This window comes from Rousettus aegyptiacus, unplaced genomic scaffold, assembly GCF_014176215.1.
Source record: "Rousettus aegyptiacus isolate mRouAeg1 unplaced genomic scaffold, mRouAeg1.p scaffold_m13_p_2, whole genome shotgun sequence".
Taxonomy (NCBI): domain Eukaryota; kingdom Metazoa; phylum Chordata; class Mammalia; order Chiroptera; family Pteropodidae; genus Rousettus; species Rousettus aegyptiacus.
The window spans coordinates 5,713,641-5,729,484 of NW_023416295.1; the positions used below are offsets into that span (position 1 = coordinate 5,713,641).

Sequence of the window (15,844 nt, forward strand, 5' to 3'; positions counted from 1 at the left end):
GAAAGATAAAGGTAACCGTAATCTCTGAAGAGTATTTCCAAACTTAACCAAGTGGCTCTGGGTGTTAGGTACTGTTCTATTTGGATGATGCATCCCAGTTTAAGAACAGTGTTTTCCAGTACTACCCTCAATCTGATTGCAGGGAGAGTGTTTGCTGTCCAAATACGCTGTTCTCATATCATATTGAGTACTACGCTTTGCTACTCAATGTGTGGTCATGGACCACAGCATCATGACCACCTGGGAGCTTGTTAGAAATGCAGAAAACCTGGCCCTATCCTAGATTTACGGAATCTGCATTTTTAACAGGATGTCCAGGTGACTTGTATGCACATTAAAGTTTGCAAAGCACACTAGTCTAATAGACACTTTATTATTTGTAAGAAAGCCATAATTTTGGATGCAAAAGACAATCTATAAAGGAAAAGTCAATTTTTTCTCCAGCAATTTCAGAATGACGGCAAGAACATAGATATCAGAGATTTTTCACTTTAATCTACAAATCCCTGTGATGTAAGACAATGCAGACACAGCAATCCTATTAAGCCCTCTCCCAAACATATTAGCAGAAGGCAAATTCAAACGCTGAACGAGTCACCCATCTCTGGTGTGCTAATCTTATTCTATTTGCTTGCCTGTGTTATAGGAAATGGAAAGTTGCTTCTGTAATTAAATCAATCAATAGTGGCAGGGCACATCTGGAAAAAACATATTTCTACCGAGGCACATTACTGGAAAGGAAAAGAAGCCCAAGAACATTAGTTAAATGGTTCACATGTGTATAAGCATCTCCGCAGTTCAACCTAATCTGATTTTGTACTCATCAGAACTCTGCCCTGCCACGCCGTAAACCCGGTGCGCCTTCGTGAATTTCTAACTACTTTCCTTCTGTCAACACACACATATCCATACGCATTAATCTAGAACTCCTTCCCTTAAAGAGTTTTGCTTTTCTTGAAGGGGAGCCATTTTATGAATGGACCTTGCCTTTACTACCAAGATTCACCCAAGAACAGTTAGAGTATTTGGCCAGTGTCCTAATCCTCTATGGCCTAACAGTTTACTTGCGCCTTTTAAAGGACCAAATGGAAATGAATCTTCTACAAAACCGAAGAAAACACCCATGTTCACAAAAGGACTTCCCACATTTTGGAAACATACGGCTCCAGGTTATAACTGACCTATTTCATGCTTAGGTAGAAGGAAATAATCCAACTCAAATCCTGTAATATAATCAACATACGGAAAGAGCTTTTCCTAGCTGCATGGTTTAGGCTTATTAATATCTTTCTTGTAAGTTAGCAAGTCCATAATCTCTAAACAGAGAATAAGACATATGACATTGTTTTCTGAGCAGGCCAGCGACAACTGAAGACACAGGCTACGGAACATTTCCTGTCGCCAAGCACTCCACATCTCTTTAAGACATCTTTTAAGATGTACAGAAGGCAGAGTGGGAATGCTATCCATTTTCAAAACTATGGTTGCCTTTTTCAAATGCAGTATCTGAGCGAGGGTCCAGTGACGCTGCCAGTGAGGACATGGGAGCGAGTGAGGGGGCGCCCCTTTCTTCACTGCGTACACACAGAGGCAACCTTGTCTTTTTTCTTTGAGATACAATTCATATAACGAATTCTTTTAAAGTACACGGTTCAGTAGTTTTTTATATTCAAAGTTGTGTGACCACTTCCACTGTCTAATTCGAGAACACATTCATCAATCTAAAAGAAACCCTGCGTCCATTAACAGTCATTCTCCACTGCCCCTACTCCCATTCCCTGGCAACCAAATGTATCTTCAGCCTGTAAGGATGTGCCTGTTCCAGACACGTAATATAAACGGAATCATACAGTATGTGGCCTTTTGTGTGTGGCGTTTTCCACTTAGCATAATGTTGTCAAGGTTCACACATGTAGCATGTATTAGTGCTTTCTTTCTTTTTTTGGCTGAACAACATTCCATTGCACGCATTACACTTTGTTTATCCACTTACCAGTTTATAAACATTTGTTTTTAACTTTTCAACTATCATGTATAAAGTTGATATAAATACAAGTGTACAAGTTTGATGTGGACATAGTTTCCATTCTCTTGGGTATATATATACCTAGGAGTGGAGCTGCTGGGTCATATGATGATAGGTCTACACTTAACTTTTTGATGAACTGCCATCTGGCTTCTACAGAATCTGAAACAGTTTCCATTCCCATGGTACTATACAAGGGGTATAGTACCAACTTCCAACATCTGTGCCAACTTTAATCTACAAATCTATCGGTTCTCTTTGATTACAGCCATCCTAGGATGTAGTATCTCCTTGTGGTTTTGATTTACATTCCCCTAATGACCAATGAGGTGGAGCATCTTTTCGTGTGTTTATTGGCTATTTGTATAACTTCTTTGGAGAAGGGTCTATTAAAAATCCTTCGCCCATTCTAAAAATAGGTTGTCTTTTGTTGAGTTATATGAGTTTTTAAAATGTATTTTGGATATGCCTCTGATCAGATATATGATTTGGAAATATTTTCTCCTATTCTGTAGATTACCTTTTTCACTTTTTTGGGAGTATGTGACTTTTGCAAACACAGACATTTTTAATTTGATAGTTTATCTTTTTTTTTTTTTCCTGCTTGTGCCTTAGATGTCATATATAAGAAAACGCCAGCTGATTCCAGGTCACAAAGTTTTTACACATGTATGTTATTTTCTAAAGGTTTTATAGTTTTAGCTCTTACATTTAAGTCTGATCCATTTGCAGTTAATTTTTATATATATGAGGTAGGGGGTCCAACTTAATTCTTTTGCAGGTGAATATCCGGTTGTTCCAGCACCGTTTCTTGGCCATCCTCATTGAATGGTCTTAGCATTCTTGCCAAAAATCAACTGACTATAAATGCATGGGTTTATTTCTGGACTCTCAACTTCATCCCACTGATCTATATGTGTATTCTTATACCAGTGCCACACAGTCTTGATTACTGTAGCTTTATAAGTTTTGAAATTAAGAAGTGCTGTTCTTCCAACTTCGTTCTTTTTTCAAAATTGTTTTGGCTATTCTGGGTCCCCTGTGTTTCCATATGAATTTGAGGATCAGCTGGCTAATTTCTGTGAAGTCAGCTGGGATTTTGTTAAGGACTATGCTGAATCTGTAGATCAAATTGGGGAGTACTGCCATCTTAATAATATCAAACCTTCCAGTCCATGAACATTGATTATTGGTCTGTAGTTTTCTTTCTTGTGAGACCTTTGCCTGGTTTACTATCAGATTAACACTTGCCTCAGCGAGTGAGTCAGGCAGTGTGCCAGAGGAGTTGCACTTCCCTGAAAATCTTGTGCTCCACATATCCATCCGTCCTTCCCTCCCTCCTTCCATCTTCTTTCCTTTTTGCTTGCTCAGTTTAGGTAAAAGTTTGTCAATTTTGTTGATCTTTTAAAAGAATCAGCTTTTGGTTTTGTTGATTTTCCCTATTGTTTTCCTATTCTCTAGGTAATTAATTTCTGCTCTAATCTTTTTGTTGAATTTTGGTTTACTTTGCACTTCTAGTTTGTTAAGGTGGAGGCCGTCATTTTTTGAGGTCTTATTTATTTAATATCTTTTAAAATATAGGCGTTTGCAGCTCCACATTCCCCTCCTAGCACCGCATTCGCAGAATCCCGTAAGTTTTGGCATGTTGTTTTCGTTTTCATTCCCCTCAAAAAATTTTCTAATACTCCATGTGAATTCTTCCTTGACCCACTGGTTATTTAGAAGTGCTGTTTCTTTCCACACGTTTGTGATTTCCCCACCTTTCCTTCTGATATTGCTAATTTCATTCCACTGTGGTTGGAGAATAAAGTTTGACTTCAATTCCCTTAAAGTTACTGAGACTTGTTTAGTTGGTTTACATTACTATTCAAGTCTTTTTCTGCCTAGTTATTTTGTTATTGAAACTGGGGTACTGAAGCCTCCAACTATTATTGTCTATTTCTCACAATTGTTTGCTTCATGTATTTCGGGGCTCTGTTATTAGGTGCATATGTTTATAATTATTATATTTTCTTTTCCAGTGTACTATTTTAATTCCCTCTTGTTTCTTTTAGTCGATTTTTTGAGTTATTTTCTTAGTGGTTGCCTTAGGGGTTACAATTAACATCTTAATCTAATTTGAAAAACAGCAACTTAATTTCAATAGTGTAAAAAACTTCACTCCAATATAGCTGTTTTCCGACTCCTTTGTGTTACTGTGTTATGGACTGAATGTGTCTTCCTCTAATTTATGTTACAATAATAACCCCTAAAGAGGTATTATTAGGAGGTAGGATTTAGGAGGCAATTAGGTCATGAGGGTGAAGCCCTCATGAACAGAATTAGTGCCCTCACGCAGCAGTCCCGGGGACAGGTTTCATGGAAGACACTTTTTCCATGGACTGGGGGCAGGCGGGTGGTGATGGTTTCAGGATGATTCAAGTGCATTACATTTATTATGCACTTTATTTCTATTGTTATCGTTACACTGTAATATATAATGAAATAATTTCACAACTCACCGTAATGCAGGGAGCCTTGTTTTCCTGCAACTAGACGGTCCCTTTTAAGGGCGATGGGAGACAGTGACACCCGATGTGTGTTGCTTAGTCCAGCCTACTCTGTAATCTCATTTTAGTTGCTGTCACTGCAGAAAACCCTGCTTCACAAAGACAGGGTACTGGAAATGCAAGCAGGCTTTTCAGTGCTTTTGTGGCAATCTCAGGATATTCCGCCTTGACTTTAATCCAGAATGTATGGAGATCTGAAGTTGCCTCGAACATATTTTTAAGGCCACCGTCATTTGTGATCTCAAGCAGCTGATCCTCTTCTAGCATGGACAAAGTCGGTTCACCTGGCTTATTCATAAATGGGTGGTGGATTCATCCCTTCCCAGTTTGGGGGTCTTTTGTGCTTGGGAAGTAGTGCTCAAACTCTTTTGAAAGCTGAGCTAGGTGATCATGCACCAGTTGGGAGAAAGGCCCAGGCTCAGTCTCTTTTAAAATCTCTGCTAATGTTTGAAACATGTCAAAAGTCCCAATGTTCACTTGTCGCCCTCATAATTCCAAGTTGGCTTTGAATGCAGCTGCTTTATCCGCTGACTAGAACACAACTGTCCTTCCCTGACGTGACAGATTGCGTTGGTTAAGCAGGTTGAATATGTCACACGATTAAGCAAGTTTTGCGACCTTGAAGTGTGGGGCCAGTGGTGACTGTTTTTCTAAAAGAAATCTCTGGAAAGGCTCTCATCACTCAAAAACTCTGGCCAGTGATCAGTTTAGAAAGCCTCCTTAGTTCTGCGTATAAAAGACGTGTGTGCTCTGCGTCCATCTCCCCACAGAGCTGCACGAGCAGATGTGAGTTTAGGGCATGCACTTTAATGTGCTTGATAATTTTAATCACATCCTGCAAAACGTTATATTCAGGTGACATTTTTCGGCTAGCCAGCATTTCTCTATGGATGACACAGTGTGTAGACTCAGATTCAGAAGTGACCTCTTTGACCCCTGTAGTGAAACCAGAAAGCCATCCGGTCACGGCAGACGCTCTGTCCATGCGTGTACTGACACAAAATGACCAATTAAGTTTTCCTGATATGCAATCATGCAAAGACTTGAAGAATTCTGCAGCTGTGCAGTTGGCTGGCAACAAAAGTGCTCATAACATATCCTCATGCACATCATCCTGAAAAACAGAGCGTATAAAAACAAGCATTGTTGCCTTGCTGTCGACATCAGCAGATTCATCAACCTGGATTGCAAACCATGGTGACTCATTAATCCTCTCTAACAATGTCTTCTATTTTATCATTCATCTAGTTATGGCGCTAGCCGAAAGAGGAACACGTGCCACCTTCTGAACTGCAGCCCCTACTGAAAGTTCATGACAAATGTCCTTAGCAGTGGGCGAGATCAACTCTTCACCAACAGTAAAGGGCTTCCTAGCTTTAGCAAAGCAGCCACTAAGAATGATGCTCTCAGTGCAGCCGCCTATGATGAAGTGGTGGCCTTCAATCATTGCTTCTGTTCTTCATGTTCAGGTTTTTATTTTTTGAAAAAACTTCAAAGGCTTGTATTTTAACGCAGGGTGCTTGGTCTCCATGTGGTGAAGCGTTGTGAAGGTTTCATGGCTTTGCTGGATAGCCAGTGGTCACATATTATACAAACTGGGCTTGGGGAAGTGCATCACCTGTTGCCATGAACCAGTCATTTCAGCAGGACTCCTGATATCTTCTTTTAAATGCAGCTCTTTGTTGGCAGTCTCAGCGTCTTCCACTGTCTCATCGTCGGGTCTTTCCCACTTTCAAAGAAGCCTTCCAGGGACGTCTGTTTTTTACCCATTTTGGCTAGGGTTAGCTGTGGGCTTACTAAACTGTGACTGTGACGAGTATGTGGGCCTGCGGACTAAAATGAGTGTCGGATTCTGACTTAAGGCCTCCCACCAGATGCAACTGTACAACTTGCCACATAAAGGCTGCCACCAGATATGGATTGCCACTTGGCACTCACGCTGATAGTGTTTTGATATGAGTCTGCAAGCAACTGATTTATTACGGTCTCTGTTAGTCAAACCTCGCTGCTAATGTTAACCTGTCTTTGCATCCGCTCCCCAGCGCCAGCATCGCCGCCTGGATCCCTCGCACGTGCCGTTCACAACGAGGCTGGTGCTCCTATGAGAATCTAATGCCTGAGGATCCGGGGTGGAGCTGAGACAGTGACGGTAGCACTGGGGAGCGGCTGCAAATACGATGAAGCTTCTTTGCTCAACTGCCTGCCACTCACCTCCCGCTGTGCGGCCTGGTTCCTAACAGTGCTGGTCTGAGACCAGCGGTTGGGGTCCCTGCCTTATAAGAACAGACGTGAAGAGAACTTGCTTCCTCTCTCTCCGCTCTCTGTCATGTGAGGAAGAGGGCTACATGTAAACTAGGGTGAGGGCCTTTACTCGAAACCTGATTATACTGGCACCCCGATCTTGTATTTCAATCTTCTAGAACCATGAGAAATAAATGCTTGCTGTTTAAGGCACCCAGTCTTAAATAGTAGGTGGCAATTTGCTATAGCAGCCAGAACCAAGACACACTGGAATGCAAATTACATTTTTATGCAGTGTGTACACATCAGCACCAATTTATAATTGCTTTATACAGTCGTCTTTTAAATCTGTTAGGAGAAAAAAGAACTACAAACAAAAACACATTTACATTATCTTTTATATTTATCTGTACAGTTATATATACCAGTGCTCTTTATTTTTTCATGTGGATTCAAGTTACTGTACAGTGGTGCCCTTTCGTTTTAGCCTGAAGGGTTCACTTTCATATTTCTTGTATAGCAGGTTGGCTAGTGACAAATTCTCTTAGTTTTCATTTGGGGATGTCTTAATTTCGTCTTCATTTTTAAAGGATAATTTTGTTGGCTACAGAATTCTTGGTTGGAGAGTCTTTCAGCACTTTGAATGTCATCTACTGCTTTCTGGCCTCCACGGTTTCTGACGGCAAATCAGCTGTTGATCTTATCGAGGGTCCTGGTACATGATGAATCGTTTCTCTCTTGCTGCTCTCAAGATTCCCTTCTTGTCTTTCAACACTTTGATTCTGATGTGTCTAAATGTTAATCAATGACCCTTGGATTCGTTGAACATCTTGGATATGTACATTTTTATTCGTAAAATATGGGAAGTTTTCAGCCATTATTTCTTCAAATATCCTTCTATTCTTTTCCTTTATTAGGATCTCATTTATCTCACTCTGTGAATGCTGGGATGCTTGACAGTGTTCCACGTGTCTCTGAGGCTGTTCATTTTTCTTCATCCTTTTTTTAGGGTTGTTCCTCAAATGACCTATCTTCAAGTTTGCTCATGTCTGCTCAAATAAGCTACTGAACGCCTCTAATCAATTTTTCATTTCGTTTACTCTATTTTCAACTCAAGAATGTCTATTTGATTATTTTTTATAAGTTCTATCTTTTTAGTGATACTCATGACTTGTTGAAACCTCATTCTCATACTTTCCTTTAGTTCTTTAAACATATTTTAAATAGTTGATTTAGTCTGCCTATTAATTCCAACAAGTAGGTTTCCTCAAAAAGTTTCTATTAATTGCTTTTTTCTCTGTATATGAGCCATATTTTTCTTTGCTTGTTTTGTAATTTTTTGTTGAAACCTTGACACTTAAGTGATATTATGTAGCAACTCTAGAAGTCAGATTCTGCTCCCTTCCCAAGTTTGTTTTGCGACTTTTCTGAACTACTACGGAGTCTGTATTTTCTGTTGTATGTCACCACTGAAGTTTCTCAGTGGCCAAGTATTGACTGGACAGGGATTCCTTAAACCCCAGAACAAATAAGTCTCCCAGTCAGTGCTGGCGGGCTCTGTGTGTGTTGGGACTCACGTTCAATAGCCGGCCAGGTAGTTGGCAAATTTTCATTTCTTGCTTGCACAGAGGCAGTCTTTTGACTCATAGATGGGACAAGCTTCCTGTTTAGTTTCTTGTCCTTTTGCAGCTTCCTCTGACTTATTTTGAGCAAAGGCTTAAAGATCATTCAATTTCCATCTAAGACATACCAATCTCCTCATATGGCCTCATGACATGGAGCATATAATTTGCTGTCTTTAGTTCTTCATAACTGTTGAAAACACACTGGATGTTTAAAGTACTCACTAGTTGTATATACTACTATATATCTGTTCTGAGTATATCCCGCTTCGACTGTCAGGAACAGTTTCTAGAAGCTGTTGGAATATATTCTCTGTAAATATTCCACTCAGATGCACTGGGTTGCAGATTAGACAGTGACTACATTTAAAGTATCCACTGGTGGTGCTATCAATTCAATGCTATAGACCAAGTAGTGTTAATATCCTAGTAATGCAAGATTAATAGGAGGCGGGAGAAGATCTTCAAACTATTCCCTCCCTCCTGGCCTGACTGCCTGCTACTTAAAGCTATCCGGTGACGTATCACTACCACTGAGTACTGAGAAATTACCATATGCCAAACATTGTTTTAGGTGTTTTATATATAATGACCTATTTAATCTTCACAGCTCCTTTCCTAGGGGCTCCGTATGCAGCACCATCATGCCAATTTTACAGATGAAGAAACTGAAACATGAAGAGATTAAACAACTTGTCTTGGTCACACAGTTAAGAAATGACAGAGCTGGAATTTAAACTCAGTTCGGCCCTATTTAAGCTCTTTACCACTAAACACAGCCATCTTCTAACTCCTGCTCTCTCCTGTAGCTGATAATCTAGTCAGGTAAGACCCTGGCTCATAAGTGTATGTAAGAGTTGCCTTCCACTCACCACCATCGGAGACCACCTTCAAGTTGATGAGAAAGGGTTTACTTTTCTATAAGGATCTAGAAATCTCATCTATGAAACAGTCTACATTAGAATAAATTAAATGGCATGATGATCCTTTTCTAATTATAAAAGTCAATGCTCTAAGTGCCTGTGTATTAACTGCATTTTCTTGTTTAATCTTTGCCAAATCCCTATGAGTTAAGGAAGATAATTCTTATTTTACAGTAGAGGAAATTGAGAGAGGTTTAGCTCCTGACCTAAAGTCACACAGACTGTAAATGGAAGAATCAGGACGCAAACTCAAGATGTCTGACTCCAGAGTCTATGCTCCTAATTGCCATGCTATATGGGGAGCTTTTATGGCATAAGCCTCTGGTAGATGAAGGATATTTGCAGGGTTACACAAACGAAGAAAAGCTCCCCCATATCTATACGGAATGGAAGAAATGTTCTCTTTTTTGCTAAGAGATTTATTAGTACTAAAGAGCTTTCCCCAGTGTTTTGGAGATTTATGCTTTTCTGTCGATATTCCATCACCCTATGGATTAATGTCCCACGGGTATATAGCTGAGGGCCACAGGTAACTCACTGGTTTGAAAGGCTGGTATCTGCAGGTCTCTGGCATGGTGAGGACCTTGAGCTGGGCAGGCATAGCTCGGGCCGGGTTATCCAATAACTGGAAATTGGGCTCGGGTTCTTTTTTCTTCTCTTTTTCTTCCTTTTTCTCTGCCTCATCCTAGAAAAGATTGAAAAATAGCCCAATAAAGGTTCAGTCTGTTCTACATCACTGAATAATGTTTGATAAGTTTACTCAGCAACTATTAGGTACAAAAGGGAGTTAGGATTAGCTATCACGGTTTAGTTTAGGAGGTACAACTAAAGTAATATCAGACTAAGAGGAGGGAGAGGGTAACTCTGCTTAGAGGTGAAAATGGTATTTAACTTGGTTTAAAAGAATGAGGTTTTTCTGCCAGCAGAGATCAGCAGAGTCTATTTAAGAAAATGAACTATTTCCATTGCCATTTCCTCCAAAAACTCATTCCTGATTTGTACCATGAAATATTCTATTCTTCCCACAAATGAATATAATTTCTAAAGTCTCTTCCAATTAAAATTATATGAGTCTCTATGCTTGGAAAAAGAAAATTATTTAAAGAAAGCCAAGAGCAAGGTATAATAATGCTCAAGAATCAATACCATGACAGAGACAGATAAATCAACCCATACGACCACCAAGTTATTACCCACCACTTCCATTTTTTCCTCCTCTTTTTTTTCTTTTTCTTTTTCCTTCTTTTTAGCCTTGGCAGTAATAGATAACACAGCTGTGGAAACCTAAAGGAAGTAAACAGAGTAAATTGTTGTCAATCCCTTATCTACATACCAATGTACAAGTCCAAGGAGAATATAGTCCTACAATCCCATTCTATTTCCTGGAAGTACATATCACAAAGAACAAAATAACCAAGAAACAAATGAGAAAAGCAAGCAGGACATTTATTCACAAAATTTACTATTTGGTCATCAGGTAAAGCTTTAGTTCCTGGAGGCTTGTGTCCAACAGAGCTCTAATTTTTTTTTGATCTGAAGCTTACCTTGGTTGTGAATTTGCTATTATGAACTTTTGAGACAGAGTTCTAGGTGCTTTGCACTTTTTTACTTTACAGGAAAAGCACTAGAAAACAAAAAAATTCCCTCCAAATCTGGTCGTAAAGATACTCTCACTGGACTAGATGCCCTACACCCAGGCACATAATGGTAATACATAGCGGGCGAGTGATTAGCCTGGAATTACCCTCCTTGATGGGTCTCATTGAAACCAAAGGTGAAACAGGGACTTTGAAAGGCTGCATAGTATTGGGATAAACTGACTTTGTTTCAGACCCAAAAGCGGAGGGTCTGAATCATAGCTGATGAAACAAGATGATGTCATCAAATGATATTTATCACCTACCACCCTCAAATTAGGCCAATTACATGCTATCCCTACTTACACACAAATGTACAGCAAATAATCAAGGATAACTGGCTAATATGAAACATTATCTTGGGAGAAGGAACCATTCTTCTAAACACGAGGTGTTTCCTGTAGGGTCATTTTACTGAGAAAACTTCAGGGGCAAGTGCAGCTCTCTAAGTCACCACGGTTTGATTTCACACATAACAACACGTGTCAGACATTATTGGTAGAGTATAAATTGGTTACATCTATTTTGAAAGGAAATATAGTTAATACTTATGAAAAGAAATAATGTACATTACTTTTGATCAAGCAATTCCACATCTAAGGTCCCAAGCTATAGATATATATATGATAAAGACTCTTATTCCAGTTTCATTTTTAACAGTGTAAAATTAGAAATAGAAATAATTTTAAATGTCCATCAGATAAGGAACTGGTAAGACAAATGGTGGTATACACATAAAGAGATTACTCTGCAGCTTTGGAAAAAAATAAGATCCATATATAATGAAAATTTTAAAGATAAATTGTTTAAGTAAAAACAATAAGATGCAAAACAATATGTAGAGAATAATTCAATTTGTGGAATAAAAAGTATTGATATGTGCAGAGAAAACATTTGGATTCACAAATTGTGATTCCTTCAACATGGCACTTGAATGCCTAGGAGAGACAGAGTTTTTACTTTACATTCTTGTGTAATATTAGATTTTTACCATAAGAAGGATTACTTAAAAAAAAAAAAAGCCTAATTTAAAATATAAAAATATTTAAAACAAACCCAAGTAAAAGACTAAGCATCTCCTATACATAAGTAGAAATTCTGCTCAAAGGAAGAAGTAACCTACCTTTTCCTTTTCTTTTTCTTTTGGTACTTCCAGAGGGGCAGGATACGCAAATGTGGATGGTTTACAGTTTGATTTATACTGAACTTTAGGCATCTGAAGAAAATAAAAGAATTTCCCCCCTCCATTAAAATAATCAAAATCAAGATTTAAGTATTACATGCTTTCAACAAGCTGATAAATGCAAATAGAAGCCAGAAGTTTCAATCTAGGCTAAATTTTCAACTACAGCCTATTCATTTATGTTATTCCTCCCTTAAAGGCATTTGTCTTCTTTCAGTGAATTAGTTTTGTGGTGCTGCTTTATTGAACTACCTGCGGTTCCCTATACTTGCCTGAAGCTCTGTGCCTTTGAACAGGCATCCCTTGTAGCTCATCTTTACAGACCATGCGCCCTGTTTCAGTGGGTTAAGTCTCACTCATGGTGTGAGCATCAGAGATCATCAGCTGTTCCTTCCTTTGTAAAGAGTTATCTGATTATCCACCAGCCTGCATACCTAACTTCCATGTCCCTTCCATGCACCACAACAACAATATAAATTTGTATATGGTTTCTACATCATATATTCACACCTTACAAGAGTCTAACATGAGCCTAATGGAAAAGTCTTCATCACATACTGACCAGGTTTAAAGTTCTCTAGTCTGAACTTTTCTGTTTACTCAGTTTGTATGGAAAAGAATGGTAATAAGCATCACATACACTAGGACAAGAAATCTTGTCTTTCTATCCACTTTCATTGTAAAGAATGGAAACAGAGATCATAAAATTGTGCGGCAGAGGAAAAGAGTCCCTCAAGATGATACAGAATGTTTAACCACAATGTTAAAGGTTAGGGACTGGAAAATCAAGATTTTTTATTCTGAGATATAGAACTACTCAATATTTACAATTGTGAGTAGTTTAATACTGACACACTTAAAAGATAATTTGCTTGACAGCTATACTGAAAGAAATCAATTCAATGAAATACTCAATCTTTATCAGCCATTTTTCTGGCCTAAAATTTCTGCACTCTGAAAACTTCTAACAGAACATTTTAACAACAGTGACAATCAGATGTAGGAGTTACTTAAGGGTTAAAAGACCTCTGACAGGATGGAAGAGCAAGCTGAATCGTCAGGCCACATGACTGAAAGAGACTTAAGCATAAATCTCTTAAAAAGAAAAAAAAGGATAGTTTAATGCCTGAGGTTGTGTCACCTTAGCCCTCGACATATGTGACTAGTTTCTTCCTGTCAGATTCCCTGGCTCCTTGCTGTTGGCCTTATTTTCTGCCACTGCCAAAGGGAGACCCTCTCATTATGTTTCCCCTTCGGTGCTAATACTTTCTTCCATTACACACTCTAGCATCAGATAACTCTGAACCGTGTCCCTGTCTCAAACCTTCATCCTTATTAAGATTTCATGTGTGCTCCTCCTTCTTTGCCCAGATTATTGCAATAGCATTGCAATGCATTTCCACTGACACCAGAATGATGTTTTTAGAATGCAAACCTCATGTTCCTCAACAGCTCCCACAGATGTTTAGCATTAAATGAAGCTAGAGTAATCTATAATGCCTTTTCAGGCCTTCCTATTCTGCCCCTTCTCTCACCACTCCCTCTTGATTGATTTACCCGGGGTTACAAAGTTAGCACGGAGACCTGATTTTCAAAACTTCCACCAACACATTCCACTCAACAAGGTGATGACTTAATGTGAAGGGGAAACACGTTATTGATGAGATGCCACTTCATCTTTAAAATTTCATGAAAATCCCTGTAAGTGGGTGGTAAACAGAATATAGTAAAGGAGATACACTATAAAACTGAGGTCTCACAAACATACCTTTAAGTCCTTGTTAAGGCCAATCACACAGGTAGGGGTATAAGCCAGTGACAGGAAGTGTGAAAGAGGAAACCAGAACCAGAACTGGGTAAAGACAAGGACACCAACCACAGAAGGCATATGGGTGTGCCCCGTCCTGGACTGCAAGGAGATTGTGACATTATGACCACCTGTAGAAAAAGGAGAAATGATGACTATAAATCCAGTAGCTCAATAATAAAGATTTCTAAGTACTGCACTAAAGAAGCATGTGGTGATTATTTTAAGAGTACAGTTCATAAAATCTAATATGGAGTTCCTGAAATTTGTTAGGTAGTGAGCAATTTAAGGTCTCTAAAACTGGAAGTATTTTAACTGGACTCAGGGTAAATCTAGGTCTTTCTATATAGGTAGATATTTTTCAAAAACTAAACCTGAGATGTCAAAACTGTATGCTAAATTAAATATTAATCTATATTATACATTGGCTTTTAATGTACTAATAAAAAATAAAATTTCAATACACATTATATTTGCAAACAAAAGCAAAGAGGCAAGAGATAGATTGTCTGCTTAGTTTCACTCTTCTTGTTTTAAACACATCTGAATGCAGGCAGCTCCAACATTAACTAGCCTTATGACCTTGGACAAATCACTTTACCTCCAAAAATCTTTTTCCTCTTTGGCAAAATGAAGGTTTGAACTTGAACACTTGAACTAGAGCACTACCACTAACAAAAGAAAAATTTTAGTCTTCAATCCTGATTCAATTGAAATTATTTTGAGGAAGCATAATACATAAAACAATGAAAGCACAGCTAATTTTAATCAGAAGTTTGGGCTGTTGAGAGGGTATGTGGCTTGGAACCTGACCTGTTCAGCTACCTCTTGCCACATCCCCTAGATTATCCCTTGAGGGAGTACAGATTCAAGCATAAGTTAGACAGCTGGGCCTTTGTAAGACTGAGATTCTAGGAGGCTATTAGGGGTTGCAGACTGGAAAGCCTTTAGGAACCAGCCAGGTAAATGAATGCAAAAACTTGGGCTGGAAGCAACCTGGCAAGTTCACGTCCTATTTAAAGAAGACATGTTACTAGGGATGTAGGTCTAGAGTCATAAGGAAATCTTGTTTTTAAAAGTAGAATCGAAGACTTGAGTCTGAATTTTGAACAAAATTTTGCTAGGCAGACAAAACAAAGCATGTGTTTAGGTCAGATCTAACCCATGGGCTACTAGGTTGTTGCCTTTCGTCTCTATGGTAACGGTGTCAGTGCTGAACCCCAGAACTCTGAGATACAAATCTTTTAGTTTCCATACTAAAACTATACAATGGGACTTGTCTGTGCCTAGTCACCATCCTAATATTTCCAATTTTGGATTACTTCTGCTCACATTTCACTTCCCTTAACCTCTCAATCTCAGTATCTCACGGATGCCTTCACATTTTGCAGGAAGTGCGTACCAGCTTTACTCAACCAAAGAGCGTTTAAAGTTTTTATAAGAATCAGGGTTCTACTATTCAACCAAAGAATCTAGATTTTTTAATTGCTTTGCTATGGATATCTAAGATTTTAACTGGAAAAAAATCAGGCACATTTTGTTTCTCCAACAAAAATGAGTTATATACATTTATTATCTGCTTGTATTCGTCCCTCCTTTAGCCTTTGCATTCACTGAATGTTTACTATATACTGAGAATTTTGAATAAAATACTAAAAAGGATCCCAAGGAGCCTCCAGTCTATTAGAGAAGACAGATAACTAGATAATTAAAATAAGGCATAAAAGTATTATGATGTAAACCCGGGTACTACTGGGAACATACAATTAAGCCTGGTACTTAACCCCGGGTAGAGACTGGCTGGGGCAGAAGAGGAGGAGGAAAGGTTTCTTAGAGAATGTGATATTTGATCTAAG

At 38.7% G+C, this 15,844-nt stretch overlaps 1 protein-coding gene across 2 annotated transcripts in view; it reads right to left on the reverse strand.

Annotated features, from left to right (window-relative positions):
- PSMD1 (proteasome 26S subunit, non-ATPase 1) overlaps positions 1-15,844 on the reverse strand; it is an 81,135-nt gene that overhangs the window by 2,185 nt on the left and 63,106 nt on the right. For both annotated transcript variants that reach the window (XM_016134691.2, XM_016134692.2), the window contains 4 exons: positions 13,950-14,119; positions 12,122-12,214; positions 10,559-10,645; positions 9,900-10,046 (listed from right to left, as the gene is read on the reverse strand). In XM_016134691.2, the coding sequence (XP_015990177.1) occupies positions 9,900-10,046; positions 10,559-10,645; positions 12,122-12,214; positions 13,950-14,119 (497 nt within the window). The remainder of the gene's footprint in view (positions 1-9,899; positions 10,047-10,558; positions 10,646-12,121; positions 12,215-13,949; positions 14,120-15,844) is intronic.